Below are 26493 nucleotides of genomic sequence, written 5' to 3' on the forward strand. Positions count from 1 at the left end.
ATCGCTTTTCCAAAAGTACTCAATTTCTGTAAGAAAAACAAACGGAATAGAGTGAGCTTACGCCCAGTGAGATACTATCACTCAAGCAACCAAGTTCATATAAGCATAAAACTTTTCATTTCAAATCATCAAAAGTAAACCAAGCACCCATTAATAAAGTGGATAAAAGGATACGGACGGCTCTCAAGAGCCCCTTTCCTCGCTTACATTCTTGATCGAATCTCATTGACCCTCCGTCAATGTTTAAGAGTAACCAACCGTAGGCTCCACTTTACTTCCATTCCTTCCACCCAACATACCCCTACCAGGCCCAAATTCCAAACAGTAGAAATTTTGGTAATATTCAAGTATACCGGAATCAAGAGTCTCACTACTACAAGATTCCATATAACAGTCCCCATGACTCGTCAATTTTTATGACCAAACCCTCGCCGGCTCGATTCATTGACTACCAATGGGATTGAGTTCAGTAGTAACAGTAATGGGCGTTGGATACTCGTCCAAACGACACCAAAATCCAGTTTTCAGGTACCATTCAAGTACCACAGTAAATAGTGAACAGTCATATACAATACAAAAGAGAGCAAGGGCGATCAAGTACACTCTCACGTTAATCAATTTCAATGGCCAAATAAACCTTCAAGGTATCAAGTTCAAGTATAGCAAAGCCACATCGTAAACAAACAAGTGAGTAGTACACTCACAAAGCAAGCAAGTGCAATTTCATCAACTTCCGCTCAAAGAGCGTCTTGGACCACCGTCACGTCCTAAAACATTCAAATAAGCATAATAAGACTCGATTACCAGTCATAACCAAATCCACATACCACCAAAATAAGGTTCCACTAGAATGTATAAGCACTAGAGTAAACCAGGGAAATCCAGAAATGGAATTAAGCTCTAATCCAAAAAAAAACAGTTTTTGACAAAATTTTGCGGTTTTGGCACCATTGGCACTACAATTATCGGATGGAGGTGCAAGATACACCATTTCGAAGCTAACAGATAGGGCTACAATGTTACAGAAGGTCACTCAATCCAGTTCATAGTGCAACTAGGTCAAAAATGCAGGATACTAAATCAGAACCGCAAAATATAGGTGAACAAACCGCATTCTGGTTAACAAACTGTAATTCAGGCTACCTAAATTCAAATCAAGTGATTCCAAAATCATCCGAAAGCTAAGAAATCAGGCTATATTTCTACAGAATACCTCAACAACCAATTTAGAAGTATTCCCAACCAAAATAACCAATTACAGAAACAATTCTCAAGTTCGGGTGAAAACAGGGTAGCAGGGGTATTTCGGTCTTTTCATAAGATACGCTACTCCGATTGGCCTGAAATTTTGTAAAAATTTCTAAAATATCATTCTCTACAACTTTCATGTTTTAACCCAAGGCTAATTCTGTGACGACCCCACCTCCCCCTAAGGCGTACCAAAGGGTTCGGCGGAGCGCCTGCCCAGCTCTCGCCAGGACTCACTCACTATCTCAATCGAGTCATGTACACACATCCATGAACCATGAATAATATCCGCAATTCAAGCTTATAATTTACATTGATAGAAATCGAGGTACAAAGCCTCAATACACCAAACTAGTTCAAAACCTATACAATCCAAGTACAACATGTTCCATTCGAGGAATAGCGCGAGTGCAAGACCAAAAGTCAAAAGTCAAAACAAAAGGCTACGCTAGTCTTTTACAAGTCTCACGCGTCACTCGTACCCCCTGTAAGGAAAACAAATAGCGTGGTATGAGCTAAAAGCCCAGTGAGGTTCCAAATAGCAAATTGACCATTATTTATAAGTACAAGTTTTCGATATAGCAAAGTAACGAGCACGAAGAGTTCATAAATGTGAGCAATAACACGTCAAGTAGCAATCTTAAAATGAGCGAGTGTAGAAGTTTTTCAAAAGAAACAATAATCCAATAAACAATAATCACTCCAAAGTATAAGGATACGGATGGCTCTCAGGAGCCAAATTCCCATTGCATTACCAGAAGCTTGATCACGTAGTAGTTGACACTCCATCAACTTTCAAGTAAGTAACCAATCCAGTAGAACACCACTTACACGACTCTCCGTCCACCGTTCAAACCCCCAACTGGGCCCAAAATCCTCAAGAAAGACGGGTGGTAATACTCGAGTATACCGATTAGTCGAGGAGATATCACTCCACTCGACAATACAAGAGACCCAGGGTTCGTTACCCAATCGACCAAGCCCTTGCCGGCTCGACTAGAGTAACTCGCCACAGGGTTTCTGGAATTCCAGGGAGTGCGCGCATCATAACAAGTATGTCAAGTCAATTGCAACCATAAACAAGTGTATATCATGTAAGGGCAAGTGCGATAAAGTACACTCTTGCCCTAACAATTCACGTATATAACAGGTAATCATATTGGTCACATATCAAGTTCAAGTATCAAGTTCAATTCGGTATTTGAAAGCACTCACCAAAAGATATAGTGCCTTCACTGGTCACTTTCAGGTTATACTCCGGGTTCGGAGTTCAAAATCTGCGATAAAACTTAGTTTGAGAACTTTGAAACATGACTAGAATTCGAAACTTATACGTTTCGTTCAATAAGAATCAAGAAATGGAAATTCACTTGGAGAATACTCGTGAAATACTCGCTCACTTTTTAAATGATAAAACTTTGTAACATTTATACTTGAAATGGTCATGCGAGTCGAAAGTACAAGGAAAACGTACTTTGAGCAATCATTATTTCATTTCTCAAGGGTACAAGTTCGGCCAAGTCCTTATTTATATATCTTGGGACAAGAAGACTTAAGTACCCTAGACGGTTCAAGCAATAATCACTCTTAACCCTTACTCAAGTTGCAAGTAGTTCTCTAGTCTTCGAGCGTAAATTTGGGCAGCATGCCCTTTGTGTTTACCTAATTTTCCAGCCTTTTAGGCTTCATTGTTTTCTCAACAACAACCCAACATCACACATAAAACAATTCAAGCCAAGAGCTGTTCCCTAGGCTCACAATATCATAACAACAAGAATTGCATCAAGTACAAGTGCAGAAATTCAATGTGGCACAAGACAGATTTGACGTATAAAAGCGGAAATAACTTGTCCGAGGCTACGCTTATCGGATTAAGGCGAAACCTATGCCGTTTCGAAGCTAAGACACAAAGCTACAACATTCATGAAGGTCACTTAGTCCATTTCCTAATGTAACTTAGTCAAAATCTCAGATTACTAAACCAGAAACCAATTCACCGGCTGTTTAAATGCAGAACACTGTAATGGACATAACTCAGTGCACACAAGTCCGAATCAGGTTTTCTTTGAGGCATTTTAAAGCTACTTCAGAACACTACAACTTTTATGTTTTGGCCCAGAGCTAAATCAGAATGGATCCTGGTCAAAAATCATGATAAACTGGACTGAACTGAAGAAACGGACTGCTGGGAAATTCTTAAAACAGTAGGGGTATTTTGGACTTTTCACGTTCTGCGTTGCTCCGTTTGAGCTGAAATTTTGTAGGAACCTATAAAATGTCATTCGATACAACTTTTATTCTTTGACCTAAGGCCAAAACAGCCTCTAACATATAGATAAAAATTCGGACAGAATGTTAAGACCATTTTCCAGATTTTGGAAATTTTAAGTTTCTAGTGAATCTTTCCTCAATTTCTTGGTCCAATCACTACCAAAACACCATATAACACCTCAATTGCAACATATAAACATCATACAATCATTTGGGCAGAATTTCCATAAGCCCTAGTGCATCAAATAAATTGGGGAAAACTACTAAAACATGCTCATCATCCATAATCTCACCATAAAATCAAGTTACTAGGCTTAATATAACAAGATTAGAAGTAAAACTTGGAGAGATAAACTCTCTTACCTTGAATAAAAGTCACCAAGAGTAGCACAAGCTCTCCCCCTCAAGAATCACTCCACAACTCACTAGCTAGTCACTAGAAAACAAGTTTAATCGGTTTACTTTGCTCGATTCCTCACTTATTTGTTGGATTTGGAGATGAAATGAAAGATTTTCCTTTGGAGTTTCTCTCCTTGTTGTTCTCAGCCAGCCCAGCAGAAATGAAGAAGAAATTGCTAAGTGTTGGATTTAAATGGTTACTAATGGTCTTGGTTAAGAAGCCATGAGGTGGTGACAAGTGTCACCACCACCACCCTTTCTTTTTCTCTTTCTTTCTTGCCTTTCTTGGCCACTAATTTCGGTCAAGGCTGCTACAATATAAGAAGATATTATGTACAAAGTCAACAAACTTGTTGGGTAAGAAAAATGGTGGTCAAGCAGTGCGTTCAATCGGTAATGCGCGGGACCCGCCGGTTCGCGCCGTTTTTCTTAAAACTCACGTACTAGGGTTTTTACTTCTCATTCACTAACCTTATATCATTGCTACTACTCACATATTATTTCTCACTTAAAAGTCACTTTTAATCACCCAATTTGGTCCTTGCTTCGTACCGAAAATTCATCCGGCAGAAAATCGCGAAAACCCTAATTTTGCTCCAAACTTGAAACCGAAGAATAAAACCTTATTTTCTAGGTTTATTTACACTTATCATGGAATAATTGGATAGTAGGGTTTTAATAAATGATAATTTTCAAATAAAAAGAAATTTTTAAGAAAACGTGAGGAATTTTCCAATTCCAGTAATTTAAAATTAGGGTTTCAATTAAAATATGAGAGATTTAGGAAAACCGGTTAGTCACAAGTAAACTAGGGTTTTGGGCTACAATATTAGGGTTTCTAGTCTTTTTAAAACAAAATTAGGTTTTAAATCAACCCAAAGAAATGCACTTTAATATTTTCTTCATAACCAACCTCCTAATATTCGGGATGTTACAATCTCCCCTCCTTAAAAGAATTTCGTCCTCGAAATTCATACATGCACTTCGAATAACGTAGGGTATTTTCCTTATATATTCGTTTCCGGCTCTCGGGTCTCACTATAGCCAAAACTTAGTTAAACAATAGAAATTACGAATCGTACCTTCTACTATCTCTGTTGGTTCAGGTACTGCCTGTTGGTTCAAGGCATACGCTCTAGCCGGCACTCTTGGCTTAGTTCCTCCTACACTTGCTTGTTCAGGGTTTAGGCGTGATCTACGGGGACAGGTTGCAAGCTGGTGCTCGGTGCTACCACACCATAAACATTTTCCCGCTTTTCGCCAACAATCACTCTCCACATGATTGGCCTTCCCACAGTACCCACAAGATACCTGAGGGGCTGAGGTCTGACCTCCTTGTGAGGTACCTCTTGCTTGGGCCCAGCCACGCGAAGCTCCTCTTGGAGTACTTTCCTTAACCGTCCTTGAAATTTTCTCACTACCATCTTCTCGACCTAACTTAGAAGGTGGCATATCTAAATCACTTTGTCCTTGCCTTTGACTTCCACCAGGCCCACCTCTCCTTTTTGTATGGAAAGCTCTCACTTGTGCCCTAGCAGTCTCTATCCTCAAGGCTTTCTCCAGAACCTCGGTGAATGTATTAATTTGGACCGCCGCTAAGGCTTCTTGTAACTCCACGTTCAGTCCTTGTATGAACCTCCGTACTTTTCTTTGTTCCGTAGCTATCAGTTCGGGAGCAAATTTGGACAACTTTGTAAACTGAGTCTCATACTCAGTTACACTCAACATCCCCTGACGAAGTTTAATGAATTCGTCCTCTCTCTTCTCCTGGACGATGGGTGGAAGGTATTTTTCGTTGAAGTCCCGTACAAAGTTTAGCCAAGTCCATGCAGTTCTTTCTCTCTCCCACTTGGCCCTCACTACATTCCACCAGGCCCTAGCTGGCCCCTCAAACTGAAATACAGCAAATTGGACTTGTCTCTCCTCCGTATAGTTTAGGGCAGCAAAAATATTTATCATGGCCTCCAGCCATTTCTCAGCCTCATACGGGTCTGGCCCTCCTAAAAACTTGGGTGGGGAGAACTTTTGGAATCTCTCCAAAGCTCTATCCTGCCCCATATCGGGGTCCCGAGGTTGGTTTACAGGGGCTTGACCCTGTTGTTCCACTAAACGGGCCAGAATATTGGTCATTTGCTGGATGGCAGTTGCCACTTGATCTCCCCCTGTAGCTTGGGGTTCAGGTTGTGGCTCAACCGTTGCCTCTCTTTCCTCTCTCGATTCTCGTACCGGTTCCTGGGCTTGTCTACCCCCACGGCTACGACTAGGACCGCGTCCTCGATTAGTTCCCTTAGCTTGACTTCTTCTACCCTCCATGGTTCGTAGCGAATCAACTATAACAATATAACCAACTAATCAATAATAGAATATAGCCACTAAGTAACTATATAAATATCAACAGCACAAAACAGACTAATGCAAATCATAAACCCCTCTAAATCATAAAACAAGGCAATACAACACATTCGATCAAAACAAGTCACATAGCTTATAGAGCATTAACCCTAGGTATCGCTCAGGCACTACACTTAATCAAGGCTCGAAACACGTGAATAAGAAGGATCCCAAATCCCATGAATATCTTCAATATTTTTCAAGTCCAGACTACTCGCATTCCCTGTGCCTTTGTTTTCACCATCCAAACTTATCCGAATATTACACGAGATCTCAACTGATCGTAAAGATGTCACTCTTTGGTATTCGGGGACAAGAATCCGAAAATATGATAATTCACCACTCAAGCTGGCCAGGCTCAAGAGCAAATCACCAGTATTAGAGATTCCTACCCAACATACATATCTAAGGTTCCCAACAATAGACAATTGTTCCATACTTAACAAGTCAATCCCCACAGTCCGAGAACCCTCTCCCGGCACGAGCTCAATAGGAGCTCTGATACCATCTGTGACGACCCCACCTCCCCCTAAGGCGTACCAAAGGGTTCGGCGGAGCGCCTGCCCAGCTCTCGCCAGGACTCACTCACTATCTCAATCGAGTCATGTACACACATCCATGAACCATAAATAATATCCGCAATTCAAGCTTATAATTTACATTGATAGAAATCGAGGTACAAAGCCTCAATACACCAAACTAGTTCAAAACCTATACAATCCAAGTACAACATGTTCCATTCGAGGAATAGCGCGAGTACAAGACCAAAAGTCAAAAGTCAAAACAAAAGGCTACGCTAGTCTTTTACAAGTCTCACGCGTCACTCGTACCCCCTGTAAGGAAAACAAATAGCGTGGTATGAGCTAAAAGCCCAGTGAGGTTCCAAATAGCAAATTGACCATTATTTATAAGTACAAGTTTTCGATATAGCAAAGTAACGAGCACGAAGAGTTCATAAATGTGAGCAATAACACGTCAAGTAGCAATCTTAAAATGAGCGAGTGTAGAAGTTTTTCAAAAGAAACAATAATCCAATAAACAATAATCACTCCAAAGTATAAGGATACGGATGGCTCTCAGGAGCCAAATTCCCATTGCATTACCAGAAGCTTGATCACGTAGTAGTTGACACTCCATCAACTTTCAAGTAAGTAACCAATCCAGTAGAACACCACTTACACGACTCTCCGTCCACCGTTCAAACCCCCAACTGGGCCCAAAATCCTCAAGAAAGACGGGTGGTAATACTCGAGTATACCGATTAGTCGAGGAGATATCACTCCACTCGACAATACAAGAGACCCAGGGTTCGTTACCCAATCGACCAAGCCCTTGCCGGCTCGACTAGAGTAACTCGCCACAGGGTTTCTGGAATTCCAGGGAGTGCGCGCATCATAACAAGTATGTCAAGTCAATTGCAACCATAAACAAGTGTATATCATGTAAGGGCAAGTGCGATAAAGTACACTCTTGCCCTAACAATTCACGTATATAACAGGTAATCATATTGGTCACATATCAAGTTCAAGTATCAAGTTCAATTCGGTATTTGAAAGCACTCACCAAAAGATATAGTGCCTTCACTGGTCACTTTCAGGTTATACTCCGGGTTCGGAGTTCAAAATCTGCGATAAAACTTAGTTTGAGAACTTTGAAACATGACTAGAATTCGAAACTTATACGTTTCGTTCAATAAGAATCAAGAAATGGAAATTCACTTGGAGAATACTCGTGAAATACTCGCTCACTTTTTAAATGATAAAACTTTGTAACATTTATACTTGAAATGGTCATGCGAGTCGAAAGTACAAGGAAAACGTACTTTGAGCAATCATTATTTCATTTCTCAAGGGTACAAGTTCGGCCAAGTCCTTATTTATATATCTTGGGACAAGAAGACTTAAGTACCCTAGACGGTTCAAGCAATAATCACTCTTAACCCTTACTCAAGTTGCAAGTAGTTCTCTAGTCTTCGAGCGTAAATTTGGGCAGCATGCCCTTTGTGTTTACCTAATTTTCCAGCCTTTTAGGCTTCATTGTTTTCTCAACAACAACCCAACATCACACATAAAACAATTCAAGCCAAGAGCCGTTCCCTAGGCTCACAATATCATAACAACAAGAATTGCATCAAGTACAAGTGCAGAAATTCAATGTGGCACAAGACAGATTTGACGTATAAAAGCGGAAATAACTTGTCCGAGGCTACGCTTATCGGATTAAGGCGAAACCTATGCCGTTTCGAAGCTAAGACACAAAGCTACAACATTCATGAAGGTCACTTAGTCCATTTCCTAATGTAACTTAGTCAAAATCTCAGATTACTAAACCAGAAACCAATTCACCGGCTGTTTAAATGCAGAACACTGTAATGGACATAACTCAGTGCACACAAGTCCGAATCAGGTTTTCTTTGAGGCATTTTAAAGCTACTTCAGAACACTACAACTTTTATGTTTTGGCCCAGAGCTAAATCAGAATGGATCCTGGTCAAAAATCATGATAAACTGGACTGAACTGAAGAAACGGACTGCTGGGAAATTCTTAAAACAGTAGGGGTATTTTGGACTTTTCACGTTCTGCGTTGCTCCGTTTGAGCTGAAATTTTGTAGGCACCTATAAAATGTCATTCGCTACAACTTTTATTCTTTGACCTAAGGCCAAAACAGCCTCTAACATATAGATAAAAATTCGGACAGAATGTTAAGACCATTTTCCAGATTTTGGAAATTTTAAGTTTCTAGTGAATCTTTCCTCAATTTCTTGGTCCAATCACTACCAAAACACCATATAACACCTCAATTGCAACATATAAACATCATACAATCATTTGGGCAGAATTTCCATAAGCCCTAGTGCATCAAATAAATTGGGGAAAACTACTAAAACATGCTCATCATCCATAATCTCACCATAAAATCAAGTTACTAGGCTTAATATAACAAGATTAGAAGTAAAACTTGGAGAGATAAACTCTCTTACCTTGAATAAAAGTCACCAAGAGTAGCACAAGCTCTCCCCCTCAAGAATCACTCCACAACTCACTAGCTAGTCACTAGAAAACAAGTTTAATCGGTTTACTTTGCTCGATTCCTCACTTATTTGTTGGATTTGGAGATGAAATGAAAGATTTTCCTTTGGAGTTTCTCTCCTTGTTGTTCTCAGCCAGCCCAGCAGAAATGAAGAAGAAATTGCTAAGTGTTGGATTTAAATGGTTACTAATGGTCTTGGTTAAGAAGCCATGAGGTGGTGACAAGTGTCACCACCACCACCCTTTCTTTTTCTCTTTCTTTCTTGCCTTTCTTGGCCACTAATTTCGGTCAAGGCTGCTACAATATAAGAAGATATTATGTACAAAGTCAACAAACTTGTTGGGTAAGAAAAATGGTGGTCAAGCAGTGCGTTCAATCGGTAATGCGCGGGACCCGCCGGTTCGCGCCGTTTTTCTTAAAACTCACGTACTAGGGTTTTTACTTCTCATTCACTAACCTTATATCATTGCTACTACTCACATATTATTTCTCACTTAAAAGTCACTTTTAATCACCCAATTTGGTCCTTGCTTCGTACCGAAAATTCATCCGGCAGAAAATCGCGAAAACCCTAATTTTGCTCCAAACTTGAAACCGAAGAATAAAACCTTATTTTCTAGGTTTATTTACACTTATCATGGAATAATTGGATAGTAGGGTTTTAATAAATGATAATTTTCAAATAAAAAGAAATTTTTAAGAAAACGTGAGGAATTTTCCAATTCCAGTAATTTAAAATTAGGGTTTCAATTAAAATATGAGAGATTTAGGAAAACCGGTTAGTCACAAGTAAACTAGGGTTTTGGGCTACAATATTAGGGTTTCTAGTCTTTTTAAAACAAAATTAGGTTTTAAATCAACCCAAAGAAATGCACTTTAATATTTTCTTCATAACCAACCTCCTAATATTCGGGATGTTACAATCTCCCCTCCTTAAAAGAATTTCGTCCTCGAAATTCATACATGCACTTCGAATAACGTAGGGTATTTTCCTTATATATTCGTTTCCGGCTCTCGGGTCTCACTATAGCCAAAACTTAGTTAAACAATAGAAATTACGAATCGTACCTTCTACTATCTCTGTTGGTTCAGGTACTGCCTGTTGGTTCAAGGCATACGCTCTAGCCGGCACTCTTGGCTTAGTTCCTCCTACACTTGCTTGTTCAGGGTTTAGGCGTGATCTACGGGGACAGGTTGCAAGCTGGTGCTCGGTGCTACCACACCATAAACATTTTCCCGCTTTTCGCCAACAATCACTCTCCACATGATTGGCCTTCCCACAGTACCCACAAGATACCTGAGGGGCTGAGGTCTGACCTCCTTGTGAGGTACCTCTTGCTTGGGCCCAGCCACGCGAAGCTCCTCTTGGAGTACTTTCCTTAACCGTCCTTGAAATTTTCTCACTACCATCTTCTCGACCTAACTTAGAAGGTGGCATATCTAAATCACTTTGTCCTTGCCTTTGACTTCCACCAGGCCCACCTCTCCTTTTTGTATGGAAAGCTCTCACTTGTGCCCTAGCAGTCTCTATCCTCAAGGCTTTCTCCAGAACCTCGGTGAATGTATTAATTTGGACCGCCGCTAAGGCTTCTTGTAACTCCACGTTCAGTCCTTGTATGAACCTCCGTACTTTTCTTTGTTCCGTAGCTATCAGTTCGGGAGCAAATTTGGACAACTTTGTAAACTGAGTCTCATACTCAGTTACACTCAACATCCCCTGACGAAGTTTAATGAATTCGTCCTCTCTCTTCTCCTGGACGATGGGTGGAAGGTATTTTTCGTTGAAGTCCCGTACAAAGTTTAGCCAAGTCCATGCAGTTCTTTCTCTCTCCCACTTGGCCCTCACTACATTCCACCAGGCCCTAGCTGGCCCCTCAAACTGAAATACAGCAAATTGGACTTGTCTCTCCTCCGTATAGTTTAGGGCAGCAAAAATATTTATCATGGCCTCCAGCCATTTCTCAGCCTCATACGGGTCTGGCCCTCCTAAAAACTTGGGTGGGGAGAACTTTTGGAATCTCTCCAAAGCTCTATCCTGCCCCATATCGGGGTCCCGAGGTTGGTTTACAGGGGCTTGACCCTGTTGTTCCACTAAACGGGCCAGAATATTGGTCATTTGCTGGATGGCAGTTGCCACTTGATCTCCCCCTGTAGCTTGGGGTTCAGGTTGTGGCTCAACCGTTGCCTCTCTTTCCTCTCTCGATTCTCGTACCGGTTCCTGGGCTTGTCTACCCCCACGGCTACGACTAGGACCGCGTCCTCGATTAGTTCCCTTAGCTTGACTTCTTCTACCCTCCATGGTTCGTAGCGAATCAACTATAACAATATAACCAACTAATCAATAATAGAATATAGCCACTAAGTAACTATATAAATATCAACAGCACAAAACAGACTAATGCAAATCATAAACCCCTCTAAATCATAAAACAAGGCAATACAACACATTCGATCAAAACAAGTCACATAGCTTATAGAGCATTAACCCTAGGTATCGCTCAGGCACTACACTTAATCAAGGCTCGAAACACGTGAATAAGAAGGATCCCAAATCCCATGAATATCTTCAATATTTTTCAAGTCCAGACTACTCGCATTCCCTGTGCCTTTGTTTTCACCATCCAAACTTATCCGAATATTACACGAGATCTCAACTGATCGTAAAGATGTCACTCTTTGGTATTCGGGGACAAGAATCCGAAAATATGATAATTCACCACTCAAGCTGGCCAGGCTCAAGAGCAAATCACCAGTATTAGAGATTCCTACCCAACATACATATCTAAGGTTCCCAACAATAGACAATTGTTCCATACTTAACAAGTCAATCCCCACAGTCCGAGAACCCTCTCCCGGCACGAGCTCAATAGGAGCTCTGATACCATCTGTGACGACCCCACCTCCCCCTAAGGCGTACCAAAGGGTTCGGCGGAGCGCCTGCCCAGCTCTCGCCAGGACTCACTCACTATCTCAATCGAGTCATGTACACACATCCATGAACCATAAATAATATCCGCAATTCAAGCTTATAATTTACATTGATAGAAATCGAGGTACAAAGCCTCAATACACCAAACTAGTTCAAAACCTATACAATCCAAGTACAACATGTTCCATTCGAGGAATAGCGCGAGTACAAGACCAAAAGTCAAAAGTCAAAACAAAAGGCTACGCTAGTCTTTTACAAGTCTCACGCGTCACTCGTACCCCCTGTAAGGAAAACAAATAGCGTGGTATGAGCTAAAAGCCCAGTGAGGTTCCAAATAGCAAATTGACCATTATTTATAAGTACAAGTTTTCGATATAGCAAAGTAACGAGCACGAAGAGTTCATAAATGTGAGCAATAACACGTCAAGTAGCAATCTTAAAATGAGCGAGTGTAGAAGTTTTTCAAAAGAAACAATAATCCAATAAACAATAATCACTCCAAAGTATAAGGATACGGATGGCTCTCAGGAGCCAAATTCCCATTGCATTACCAGAAGCTTGATCACGTAGTAGTTGACACTCCATCAACTTTCAAGTAAGTAACCAATCCAGTAGAACACCACTTACACGACTCTCCGTCCACCGTTCAAACCCCCAACTGGGCCCAAAATCCTCAAGAAAGACGGGTGGTAATACTCGAGTATACCGATTAGTCGAGGAGATATCACTCCACTCGACAATACAAGAGACCCAGGGTTCGTTACCCAATCGACCAAGCCCTTGCCGGCTCGACTAGAGTAACTCGCCACAGGGTTTCTGGAATTCCAGGGAGTGCGCGCATCATAACAAGTATGTCAAGTCAATTGCAACCATAAACAAGTGTATATCATGTAAGGGCAAGTGCGATAAAGTACACTCTTGCCCTAACAATTCACGTATATAACAGGTAATCATATTGGTCACATATCAAGTTCAAGTATCAAGTTCAATTCGGTATTTGAAAGCACTCACCAAAAGATATAGTGCCTTCACTGGTCACTTTCAGGTTATACTCCGGGTTCGGAGTTCAAAATCTGCGATAAAACTTAGTTTGAGAACTTTGAAACATGACTAGAATTCGAAACTTATACGTTTCGTTCAATAAGAATCAAGAAATGGAAATTCACTTGGAGAATACTCGTGAAATACTCGCTCACTTTTTAAATGATAAAACTTTGTAACATTTATACTTGAAATGGTCATGCGAGTCGAAAGTACAAGGAAAACGTACTTTGAGCAATCATTATTTCATTTCTCAAGGGTACAAGTTCGGCCAAGTCCTTATTTATATATCTTGGGACAAGAAGACTTAAGTACCCTAGACGGTTCAAGCAATAATCACTCTTAACCCTTACTCAAGTTGCAAGTAGTTCTCTAGTCTTCGAGCGTAAATTTGGGCAGCATGCCCTTTGTGTTTACCTAATTTTCCAGCCTTTTAGGCTTCATTGTTTTCTCAACAACAACCCAACATCACACATAAAACAATTCAAGCCAAGAGCCGTTCCCTAGGCTCACAATATCATAACAACAAGAATTGCATCAAGTACAAGTGCAGAAATTCAATGTGGCACAAGACAGATTTGACGTATAAAAGCGGAAATAACTTGTCCGAGGCTACGCTTATCGGATTAAGGCGAAACCTATGCCGTTTCGAAGCTAAGACACAAAGCTACAACATTCATGAAGGTCACTTAGTCCATTTCCTAATGTAACTTAGTCAAAATCTCAGATTACTAAACCAGAAACCAATTCACCGGCTGTTTAAATGCAGAACACTGTAATGGACATAACTCAGTGCACACAAGTCCGAATCAGGTTTTCTTTGAGGCATTTTAAAGCTACTTCAGAACACTACAACTTTTATGTTTTGGCCCAGAGCTAAATCAGAATGGATCCTGGTCAAAAATCATGATAAACTGGACTGAACTGAAGAAACGGACTGCTGGGAAATTCTTAAAACAGTAGGGGTATTTTGGACTTTTCACGTTCTGCGTTGCTCCGTTTGAGCTGAAATTTTGTAGGAACCTATAAAATGTCATTCGCTACAACTTTTATTCTTTGACCTAAGGCCAAAACAGCCTCTAACATATAGATAAAAATTCGGACAGAATGTTAAGACCATTTTCCAGATTTTGGAAATTTTAAGTTTCTAGTGAATCTTTCCTCAATTTCTTGGTCCAATCACTACCAAAACACCATATAACACCTCAATTGCAACATATAAACATCATACAATCATTTGGGCAGAATTTCCATAAGCCCTAGTGCATCAAATAAATTGGGGAAAACTACTAAAACATGCTCATCATCCATAATCTCACCATAAAATCAAGTTACTAGGCTTAATATAACAAGATTAGAAGTAAAACTTGGAGAGATAAACTCTCTTACCTTGAATAAAAGTCACCAAGAGTAGCACAAGCTCTCCCCCTCAAGAATCACTCCACAACTCACTAGCTAGTCACTAGAAAACAAGTTTAATCGGTTTACTTTGCTCGATTCCTCACTTATTTGTTGGATTTGGAGATGAAATGAAAGATTTTCCTTTGGAGTTTCTCTCCTTGTTGTTCTCAGCCAGCCCAGCAGAAATGAAGAAGAAATTGCTAAGTGTTGGATTTAAATGGTTACTAATGGTCTTGGTTAAGAAGCCATGAGGTGGTGACAAGTGTCACCACCACCACCCTTTCTTTTTCTCTTTCTTTCTTGCCTTTCTTGGCCACTAATTTCGGTCAAGGCTGCTACAATATAAGAAGATATTATGTACAAAGTCAACAAACTTGTTGGGTAAGAAAAATGGTGGTCAAGCAGTGCGTTCAATCGGTAATGCGCGGGACCCGCCGGTTCGCGCCGTTTTTCTTAAAACTCACGTACTAGGGTTTTTACTTCTCATTCACTAACCTTATATCATTGCTACTACTCACATATTATTTCTCACTTAAAAGTCACTTTTAATCACCCAATTTGGTCCTTGCTTCGTACCGAAAATTCATCCGGCAGAAAATCGCGAAAACCCTAATTTTGCTCCAAACTTGAAACCGAAGAATAAAACCTTATTTTCTAGGTTTATTTACACTTATCATGGAATAATTGGATAGTAGGGTTTTAATAAATGATAATTTTCAAATAAAAAGAAATTTTTAAGAAAACGTGAGGAATTTTCCAATTCCAGTAATTTAAAATTAGGGTTTCAATTAAAATATGAGAGATTTAGGAAAACCGGTTAGTCACAAGTAAACTAGGGTTTTGGGCTACAATATTAGGGTTTCTAGTCTTTTTAAAACAAAATTAGGTTTTAAATCAACCCAAAGAAATGCACTTTAATATTTTCTTCATAACCAACCTCCTAATATTCGGGATGTTACAAGGATATCCCTTTGTTTTTCCAAGGGGATTAATTCATGATTTTATGGCTACATTATGTATAGAAATTACAATTCATAAATCTATGCATGTAGTGGAGAAACCGTTTCATAAGTTTCTTCATATTATTGTAGTAGTGGATGTTTAATAGGGTTTATGTACCTTTAATCTTGTAGTGCCTATATATAGAGGTACATTGAGACCCTTTGTGAGTACTTTTGTATTTTGTTGAAATATAAGGATATCATTCTCCCTTTCTCTACTCCTTTCTCTAATACTTCTTCAATTCCTATTGTAGTATTTCATTTTATTAGTTTTATAATACGTTATCAGCACGAAAGCTCTACTTTTGAACAAAAGATGAAAACGGAGGCGCTACTTTGAACAAAAGTGAAGCACAAGATTTTGCCGAAATTCTGTCCGTATTTCTTCAAGTGACTTTTGAGGTAAATTTCTAAGTCAAAATCTTATTTTAATTTCTTATGGCTAATCTTACGAAACAAGAGTTCATACCTCTTGATATTTTTGGAAAAAATTATTTATCATGGGTATTGGATGTTGAAATCCATCTTGAGACAATGGGTCTTGGTAACACTATTGTTGAAAAAAATGAATCCTCAAACCAAGACCTTACCAAAGCTATGATTTTCCTTCGTCATCATTTAGATGAAGGAATAAAAATAGAGTATCTTACTGTTAAAGATCCTCTTGTCCTTTGGCAAGATTTGAAAGAAAGATTCGACCACCTGAAGTTGGTCGTTCTTCCAAAAGCCCGATATGATTGGCTTCACTTACGGCTGCAAGATTTTAAATCTGTCAATGAATATAATTCAGTCATGTTCAGAATCACTTCTCAATTATCATTATGTGGCGAAAAAGTCACTGATGAAGATATGTTAGAGAAAATATTTTCTACTTTTCATGTCTCTAACATGCTCCTGCAGCAGCAATATCGAGAGAAGGGGTTTAAAAAATATTCTGAACTTATTGCATGTCTTCTCTTGGCTGAACAAAACAATGAATTGTTGCTGAAAAATCATAAGTCCCGACCAACTAGTGCAAGTCCATTCCCTGAAGTGAATGCGACCCAATTTCAAAATTCTGGTCGAGGTCGTGGACGTGGCTGTAGAGATGGCCGTGGAGGAGGCCGTGGATGTGGTCGTGGCCGTGGACGTGATCGTAGTAAATTTGTGCCTCGTGAAAATTTTAACCGTGGCAAACAACAAAATATTTCTGAAAAGAGGGAAAATAACTACGATCAGAAAAATGGAGAAAAGAAAGTTTATGAAGAAAAATGCTACCGGTGTGGTGTGGAAGGTCATTGGTCTCGTACCTGTCGTATGGCCGAACATCTTGTTGACCTCTATCAAGCATCATTGAAAACGAAAGACAAAGACATTGAGACAAATTTCATTGATCAAAAGAATGACTATGATGATGGTGATGATGCTGATATGACACATCTCGATGTTGCTGATTTTTTTGAGCATCCTGAAGATGTCAACAAATACTCCATGATTATTTAAATATTTTTATGATGCTTTATCTTTTATGTAATTTTTCTTTCTATTGAATATGTATTTTCACATCTTTATTAATATTTATTTTTGTTTGAAATTTTCTTCCTGAAGAAGAAATGGATGTCAAATAATTGGGATTAAATAATAGTGATGATGACATTTGTCTTATTGATAGTGCTACTACGCACACCATATTGAAAAATAAAAAATATTTTTCTTGTTTAAAAATAGGAGAGACAAATGTTAATACCATTAGTGGTAGTGCAAAATTGATTGAAGGCTCCGGAAGAGCCACTCTATTTCTCCCTGAAGGGACTAAAATTGTCGTAAATAATGCACTACTCTCTCCCAAGTCTCGGAGAAACTTATTGAGGGGGCGCTTGGTTCAAGCTTAGGAATTGGAATTGTAATTGGAATCATAGAATCTGGTTTTGGAATTAAAACTTTTCATTCGAATATCTTGCTTGGTTCACACATTGGAATTAGCATTATTCCAATTCCTGATGCTTGGTTTGATGAGTGTTTCGGAATTAAATGCAATTAAATTTCAAAATTACCCCTGATATAACAATTCTTCTAAAACAAAAGAATTACACATACGACAAATTAATATTTTCATAATTGTAACTACAATAGTTATTAACTTTTTGATAAAATATAAGAAAATCATAAATAATAAAAAAATTAATACTAGAAAATAAATATAGTGGCTGCATTAATAAGGAGTAAATTCCCAAAAAAAGGAGTTTTTAAACAATCACCCAAAAGGTGACGATTTTTGAGTCTCTTCCCAAAGGGTGAAAAATGCATCCAAGGAATGTGTTCTTCCAAATAAAAACGCAACTTTCAAATACGTTATTTTATGTTTTGGAAATTTGTTTAAATATGAAAAATTGGTTAAATAGCCCATAAGATACCAGCTCTTTATGGGAAACTGGCAGGTTTTGTACCAGTTTTATGGGAAAAATTGATTAAATAGTACCCAAAGGAAAACTTGTATGCTTTGTATTTAACATAAATTAAATATGTGAAAGTTAAAAAAAAAATTGCCCATAAGATACCAGCTCTTTAAGGGAAACTGGCAGGTTTTATAGTATGTTTTGTACCAATTCTTTATGGAAAACATATCAACTCTTTATGGAAAAAATTGATTAAATAGCGCCTAAAGGAAAACTAGTATGTTTTGTATTTAACATAAATTAAATATGTGAAAGTTAAAAAAAAAGAAATTACTCATAAGATACCAGCTCTTTATGAAAAATTAGCAGGTTTTGTATTTAATACGCTATTTAATCAATTTTTTATATTTAAACAAATTTACGAAAATTAAAATAACGTATTTGAAAGTTGCATTTTTATTTGGAAGAACGCATTTCTTGAATGTGTTTTTCATCCTTTGGGAAGAGACTCAAAAATTGCCAGCCTTTAGGAAGTTAGTTTAAAAACTCTTTCTTTTTGGAAATTTACTCCATTAACAAGTCGTTTGTGGTTCCTACATTAGATAATGATATGAAATAGATCTCTCCTTACATATATGAACAAAAGAAGGAGACTCAAATCACAAAAGCTAACCATACCAAATACAAATCAATTGTCTAATCCAGTCAAGAGTGCCACTCAATGTCCACAATCTCCAAAAGACTAATCATATAACCATCTAACAATCACTATAACAAAAAGAAATTGCCATCAAATCATCACTTTCCAGTTAACAATAATTTTACTTCAGCGAGTAGATGGAGGATAAAGGAGGTTAATTACATATTGTCGTTTCATTTCTGCAGGAAGATTGTAGAACACATGAAGCTTGGAAATCTGCTCCGAAAGTATGTCGGCTGCATTCATTACATCTCCACTCGGTAAAGCAAGTTTCATTAACTCAGCAACAACTTGATCTCTTCTATCGGAGACCAATTGCTCACGTTTATCCTCATTTGACATGGCTGCTGCCATAGTTGTGAAATTAGCTTGAATTCCCTCCACGAAATCTCCAAATTTGCTGGTGAGAAGTTGCAATGATGCATCAAGATCACCCCTTGTTGTTGATGCAGATTTCATTTTTTTTGACACATTTGCAATGGGAGGGGATTGTTTCTTTTGTTTCTTGGAATTTCTTGTGCTTGTTGAGCTTGATTGAGTTGATTGCTCCATGGAATTTACTTCATCTTCTTCTGCCTTATCATTATCCGAGTTTGACATAGCATCAAGCCCTTCATCTCCTTCCTCCAAATTTTGGACATCTTCCATATCTTGGACAGCTTGTGCAAAATCTTCAGCAACATTTCCAGTGGCTCTGTCTCTTCCATATACAATTTCAAGATCTCCTAAATATGGAAATTTGACATCCCAAAGGCCCTTCGCATCCTTATGAGTCTAGAGATAGAATAGAAAGATAAATGATAATCTTAATAAAAGGTTGAAAAAGAACATATCAGAATGTAAAAAGTAATCAATTTCTTACCTTGCACCAATCATCATACCACTGTTTTTCACAAGAAATCTTTTTCTCAGCATCATTCCAACTATAACCACTTTCTTTGCACATTTCAACAATTGCATGGAACCTATTTTTCAGCCACTTAACTTTTGATTCAATATGTGGGCTAACTTGTTTGGTAAAAGTAGGTTGCTTACGCAAGATAATTTTAAGCAATTCGCTCATATAATTATTTTTAAATCCTCCATCTGATTTCCACATTGGATCACAAGCCAACTCTTGCAATGATTCTATGAGCATTTTGACCTCTTCACCAGTCCAAAAACATTTATTTTTCCCTCTTTCACGTACAATTTCATCATTCTCCATCCTATCATTTAGAAGTCAACCCATATATATCAATTAATTTTGATACACAATAGCATATAACTGAAATTTATAATATAACAAAACACATAAAAGAACATACAATTAAAAGTCAATCCAAATTTAAAAGAACATACATCAAGTGTCAATCTAATTCACAAATCCACTACAAGAGTACATCAAATGTCAATCCAAATTTAATGAGTCTAAGAGCTAAACATCCATTCATAGCTAAATACTAAGTCCAGCCCTCCAATTGTCAAACATTTCATGTGCTAAATTATTTCTAAAATTTGCCCATTGATCACTTGACAAAATAGTGGATATGTACTCTACTTCTTCATCACTGTCTTCATCTTCACTTTCATTTTCTTCACTTTGTAGTAATTCTTGTGGATCAAAAGTCATGAACTTCCTTATCAAGTTGTGCAGCAGACAACATGCCATAATTATTCGCACTTGTGTTTGAATTGGAAAAAATGAAGGGGATGCTAGAGTCTTCCACCTTCCTTTTAGCAATCCAAAACATCTTTCTATGATATTTCTAGCTTTAGAATGTTTCATGTTGAAATATTCCTCTGGTCTTTGTGGTCGATAACCATTGAATTCATTAAGGTGATATCTTTGCCCTCGATAAGGGGCAAGAAATCCATCAGCATTACAATATCCAGCATCCACCAAGTAATAACAACCTTCAAAATTCAATCATGTACAAATTAATAATAGACTACCTTATTTTCGAAAAAAAAATTGATTGAATGGTATTGAATACTGCAATATATGTTTACCTTGTGGGACTCTAAGACCATTTGGTCTAGAGATAGCATTTCGAAGCACACGACCATCATGTGCCGAACCTTCCCAACCAGGCAAGATATAGATAAATTGCATATTAGGAGAACAAACCCCTAATACATTCGTTGCAATACTTCCTTTTCTTGTTCGGTATCTTGATTTTTGTTCGGTGAGTGGTGTCACATCTATTAATGTCCCATCTAACGCACCTAAACAATTCTATTTTAACAAAAATAAAAATAATAAATGAGTTAAAATGTCTATATTGGATAGTTTAGATGAAAACATACATTTTATTAAATGATTGTATTTTAATGTTTGAATTACCTTAAAACATTTCCATCTCTCATCTGTGCAATCTTCGGTAATAGCCTCAGGCTTCTTAAGTAATATAGTATGCAATTTCAAAACTGCTAGGAGGCAAAGATTAAATTGACGACTCACCGTTTCTCTACTTCTCCAAAATAGACCACAAATTGTTCTACTTTTCTTGTGGTGAGCCAAAACATATACAAACATGGCAACAATTTCTTCTATTGACATGTTTCTTGTAGCTTTCAAACCTCCAGTGTCTCTAATCATTTCACATAATATCCCAAATGTTCGTCTATCCATACGAAGTTCGCTAATACAATAAGCATCACTCTCCCTAGTCAAATTGAATAAGTGTTGCATGCGCTCAGTGACTTTTTCTTCTTTTGATTTTATTTGGTGTCTTCTACTTTTGAGATGAATGAATATTAACTGGTACCACATCATAAACAGTGCAATAACAACCATTATCATTCCTGATAAAATCTAGCTTTGCCCTCGATATTTTTTGCGTCTTCTGTTTTCAATAGGCAAACGTGGCATCTTTGTCTACATAACAATATGACAACCAAACGTAAGTATTCACCAAACTAGATTACGGCATCAAAATCTTCAAATGCATTAAACATCAATTGATCTTATTAAAAGGGCCTAGACATGCATCATACATCCATAAACACAATGATGTATAGATGTAAATAAGCATAAACAAACGAAATTGATGGTTGAAACTTGAAATCCTAATGTACGAATAACTATGAAACTGAAAGCTATTCAAGCAGACAATTTTACAAACAGGTACAGGGCATGTAGAAACCCACCCAAACTTTACCAGTATTCACGGATCAAATAACCAAAAGATCAAGAATTGATTGACCTCCATTGAATGCGTAATCCAAGAAAACACATTAAAAACATAAAAATGACAAATCTAGTGACATTAACATTTATCTCACCAAAAAAAAAGAACAAAATAATGTATTTGTTGAAGTAAGTGAATTAAAATACATGTATTACAACAAAATGCATGGATTAAAAACATGTATTATTCTCACCAATAATAGTGTATTTGTTGCGGAAATAATTTCTTATTGGATTTTGTGACAAAAGAATATGAATTCATGGAAGGAAGACTTTTTTGCAAAATTGACAGATTGTGTAGCTTGAGTGGAATAAAAGTGAGAAGGTGATGGGTCCAGAGCATAGCATTTTGGTCCAGTTAGTGTTATTGTATCAAATTCCCTTCTTTTCTTCTTTATTTTCAGCTACCCAGTGAGTAGCCTGGAAAAAACAGAGAAGAAGAAAGAGAAAAGCTTGCATACGAAAAGAAAATTGCAGAGGCAAGGGAGTTTGTAATCCACTGACCTGGGATCAAGGAATTCACCCTAGTAGAAGACTCTTCAACTCTAGAATTCACTGTCCAAGAAGAGTCGAAAGCCACTGATCTTTATGGTTGTCCAACCGGTGAAGTAGAAGAGGTAGAAAATCTGATGAAGAAGAAGAACAGAAGGTGCGGCGTGTAATGAAGAAAAAAAGAGGGTAGATTCGTCATAAATGTTTTTGCTCGGGAATGAGTTGAGCGTTTTGTCCAAAACCTCCCAATTTACTCAGGAATGGTGAAAGTCCGATTTTTTAGAAATGATTCCAGAAATTGCATTCCAATAGAACTTAACCCAAGCAACAAATAAGGGGTTCATTCCATTATTTGATTCCCAAACCTTTTAACCAAGTAGCCCTTGAGTTTTAAAGATATTCGCGAAAATGGATATCATTTCGAGACAATGACTGAGACAAATGGTGAATTTTTATTAATCACAACTATTATTTCTGGGCAGAAATGCGTATTAGAAAAATATATCTAATACCATTCCAATGTCATCTTGTGGGCGAGGAACTAAATCTTGCTAATAAATTTACTGCAAATAATATATCAGGTCTTCGCATAAAGCAAGATCTCAGACTGATTATTTATTTACATATGGAGGCACAGCCATTTCTTGGCGATCTACAAAGCAATCACTAGCCGCCACTTCATCGAATCATGCTAAATAATAGCAATTCATGAAGCCAGTCGAGAATGTATTTGGTTAAGATCAATGACCCATTATATCCAGAAGAGTTGTGGGTTATCTTCCGAAAAAGAAAATTCTCCAACTATAGTATATGAAGATAATGCAGCTTGTATAGCTCAATTGAAAGGAGGATATATTAAAGGAGATAGGACGAAACACATTTCACCAAAATTCTTTTTTACTCATGATTTGCAAAAGAATGGTGAAATTGATGTGCAACAAATCTGATCAGATAATAATCTGGCCGATTTATTTACCAAGGCATTACCAACTGCGACATTTGAGAAATTGGTGAAGAGTATTAGAATGCGACGATTAAAAGATCTCAAATGACGTTTGCATCAGGGGGAGAAATTATTACACAAGAATAGTGTACTCTTTTTCCTTCACTAGGGTTTTTGGTCCCACTGGATTTTTCCCTAGTAAGGTTTTAACGAGGCATATTCTTTGTGTAATGGACATCCAAGGGGGAGTGTTATGAAATAACAAAAATATGGATGTCCCTTTGTTTTCCCAAGGGGATTAATTCATGATTTTATGACTACATTATGTATAAAAGTTACAATTCATAAATCTACACCCTTTGATAGGACTTTTGTATTGGTTGGAATATAAGAATATCACTCTCTATTGCTCCACTTCTTTCTCTAATATCTCTATTCACACTATAGTAGTTTATTAGTTTTACAACACGTTATCAGCACGAGTCTCTATTTTTGAGCAAAAGGTGAAAATGAAGTCTCTACCTTGAGTAAAAGTGAAACAAGAGATTCTGCCCGTATTTTTTCGGTAACTTCTGTTTACTTATTGAGGTAAATTTTTTTATACATAAATTTATTTCAATTTCTTATGACTAACATTTAAATGATCAAAAAATACAAGTGCCTATTGCTGAGCAATCATTAAACACAAATATGTACTGTTTGACATTTTTGAGGTAATATTTCTCCTTTTAATTCTACTTATTTATCCTTACAATTATTTGTTATAAATACTTATATTCTGATGCATTGAGTTTTGGAGATGCTATTATAGAAAATCAAATATGCTTAGGATCCACTTGTTCTTTGAAATACTTAAAGAAAAATATGGTCATTATTTCAAAGTCTGGTATGATAAATTTACTTATGGTTGCAAGTACATAATTCTGCTATGTTTAGAATTATTTCTTAGTTGAAAATAATATTCTCTACATATTTCTCAAATATGCTTTTGTAGTAGCAATATTGAGAGAAAATTTGAGACGTATTTTGTACTTATTGCATACTAGTTCTAGTCCATTCCCAAAAGTGAATGTGACTAAATTTCAATTTATTAGTTATGGTTGCTGCCATGACTATGATTTTGATAAATATATAATTTACCATGACAAGAGAAAAAATTACTCCTTGAAGTGGGATAATAATGATGAGAACAAGAAAGTAAGGATCCTAAAAATAAATGTCTCAAAGTACATATGAGGAATCAAAAGTATAATAGCATCTTCACATGGCCAATTTCTTTAAACACCCTGAAGGTGTATGATACTTGATTTAATTTATGATAGTAATTGACTTTTCTTTCTGAAGAAGAAATAGATGTTAAATATTTGGGATCAAAGGATTATGGTGATGATATTTGTCCTATAAGAATTATGGTGACAATGATATGTGTCTCATTAATAAGTGCAACTATATACACTATATTCCAATGAGAGAGACAAACACAATCAGTTGTAGTGTTTAAGTGATTGAAAACTCCAGAAGAGCCACTACTATATTTCTCCATGTAGGAGAAAAGTTTATCATAAATAAAGCACTACTTTTTACCATATCTCAAAAAATTTATTAAATTTGAATATCCGTTGAAATGAATATCAATTTGAGACACTAAATGAGACAATAATAGAGATCATGTTTAGAAATCAAATGAGATAAATGTTAATTATATCAAAATAACCATTCGAGAGAAAAATGGTTATCGATATAGTTGTCTTCATTCTCATTTGATTTATAATTATCACCTGCAGTAAATCAGAAGTTTACTGATCCTAATGGATATATGGTTTGACAAAAAGTGAGAATATTTGAGAGCCGACAAGTATTTATACATATCCCGTTTATATTATATATGGCTCTAAAAGAAATTTAAATTTTATGTTGAGTATGAATCACCTTTTACGATTAAATATCATAAAATATTGATAAGTGATCTATTGAATGATTTATATATTTTGATGAACTACAATTCCCGACATTAGGGGGAGGAAAAAAATCAACCGAAAGAAAATCACCTGAAAAATTGAATTTCCTCGATCCTCATAAAAATAATGTGAACTAGAAGTTCAAGAAATTCTTCTTGTAGAATGTTATATTTATCGATTTTAGAAGAGTCATTAAATCAACTATTCCTGCAGGAAATACTTTAGTTAAAATTGATGTCCTTGAAGGACATGTACAAGTGCTACAAATAAATTTAAGGTCAGCCTACCTAAATAAGGTATAAATTGATTTCGAATAATTCCGGAGATTAAATAAATATCATAACAAAATTCAATCTCTTGAAGAGGTCGCTCCCGAAAAGTCAACTCCGGAAGAGAATGAAATCATAGAAAATTTAATTGGAGCCTAATGAAATGTAGCACTTGATATTATAGAAGTTGATGAGGATCATGAATTTAGATCGGTTGATAAATGTCGGTATATAAATGATTGTCCAAAATAAAATGGTGCGATCCAATCTGAATTGGACTCACTGGCTAAAAGAAAAATTTTTGGACTTGTAGTCCAAACACCTAAAGGTGTAAATCAAGTAACTTAAGGATTTTCACAAAGGCTTGAATTTGATTATGATGAAACGTATTCACCTGTAGTGGATGCTATCACATTTAGATATCTTATGAGTTTTGCAATACATGAAAAACTAGAGATGCGTTTAATGGACGTTGTTATTGCATATTTATATGGAAATCTTGAAAATGATATTTATACGAAAATCCCTGAAGGATTCAACATGCCTGAAGTATGAAAATCAAATTTTAAAAATATTTATTCTATTAAATTACAAAGGTCTATGTATGGGTTCAAACAATTTGGACGTATGTGGTATAACTGCCTCAATGAATGTCTAACTAAAGAAGGTTACACCAATGATCCAATATGTCCATCAAGAAAAATGAATCAAATTTTATGATAATTACTGTATATGTTGATGATCTAAATTTAATTGGAACTCATGAAGAGATTCAAAATATTATTGAATATTTGAAGAAAGAATTTGAGATCAAAGATTTTGGAAAGACAAAATTCTGCATTGATTTACAAATTAAGCATTTGAAAAGTAA

The 26493-nt window shown here is 37.0% G+C and overlaps 1 protein-coding gene across 1 annotated transcript; it reads left to right on the forward strand.

Moving 5' to 3' along the window:
* The first annotated feature begins 16247 nt into the window (after nt 1-16247).
* LOC113693228 (uncharacterized) lies at nt 16248-17195 on the forward strand. Its single transcript, XM_027211794.2, has one exon. It carries the CDS (start codon nt 16248-16250, stop codon nt 17193-17195), a length of 948 nt encoding a protein of 315 aa, XP_027067595.2.
* The last annotated feature ends 9298 nt before the right edge of the window (nt 17196-26493 follow it).

Source organism: Coffea arabica, chromosome 6c (genome assembly GCF_036785885.1).
Source record: "Coffea arabica cultivar ET-39 chromosome 6c, Coffea Arabica ET-39 HiFi, whole genome shotgun sequence".
Lineage (NCBI taxonomy): Eukaryota > Viridiplantae > Streptophyta > Magnoliopsida > Gentianales > Rubiaceae > Coffea > Coffea arabica.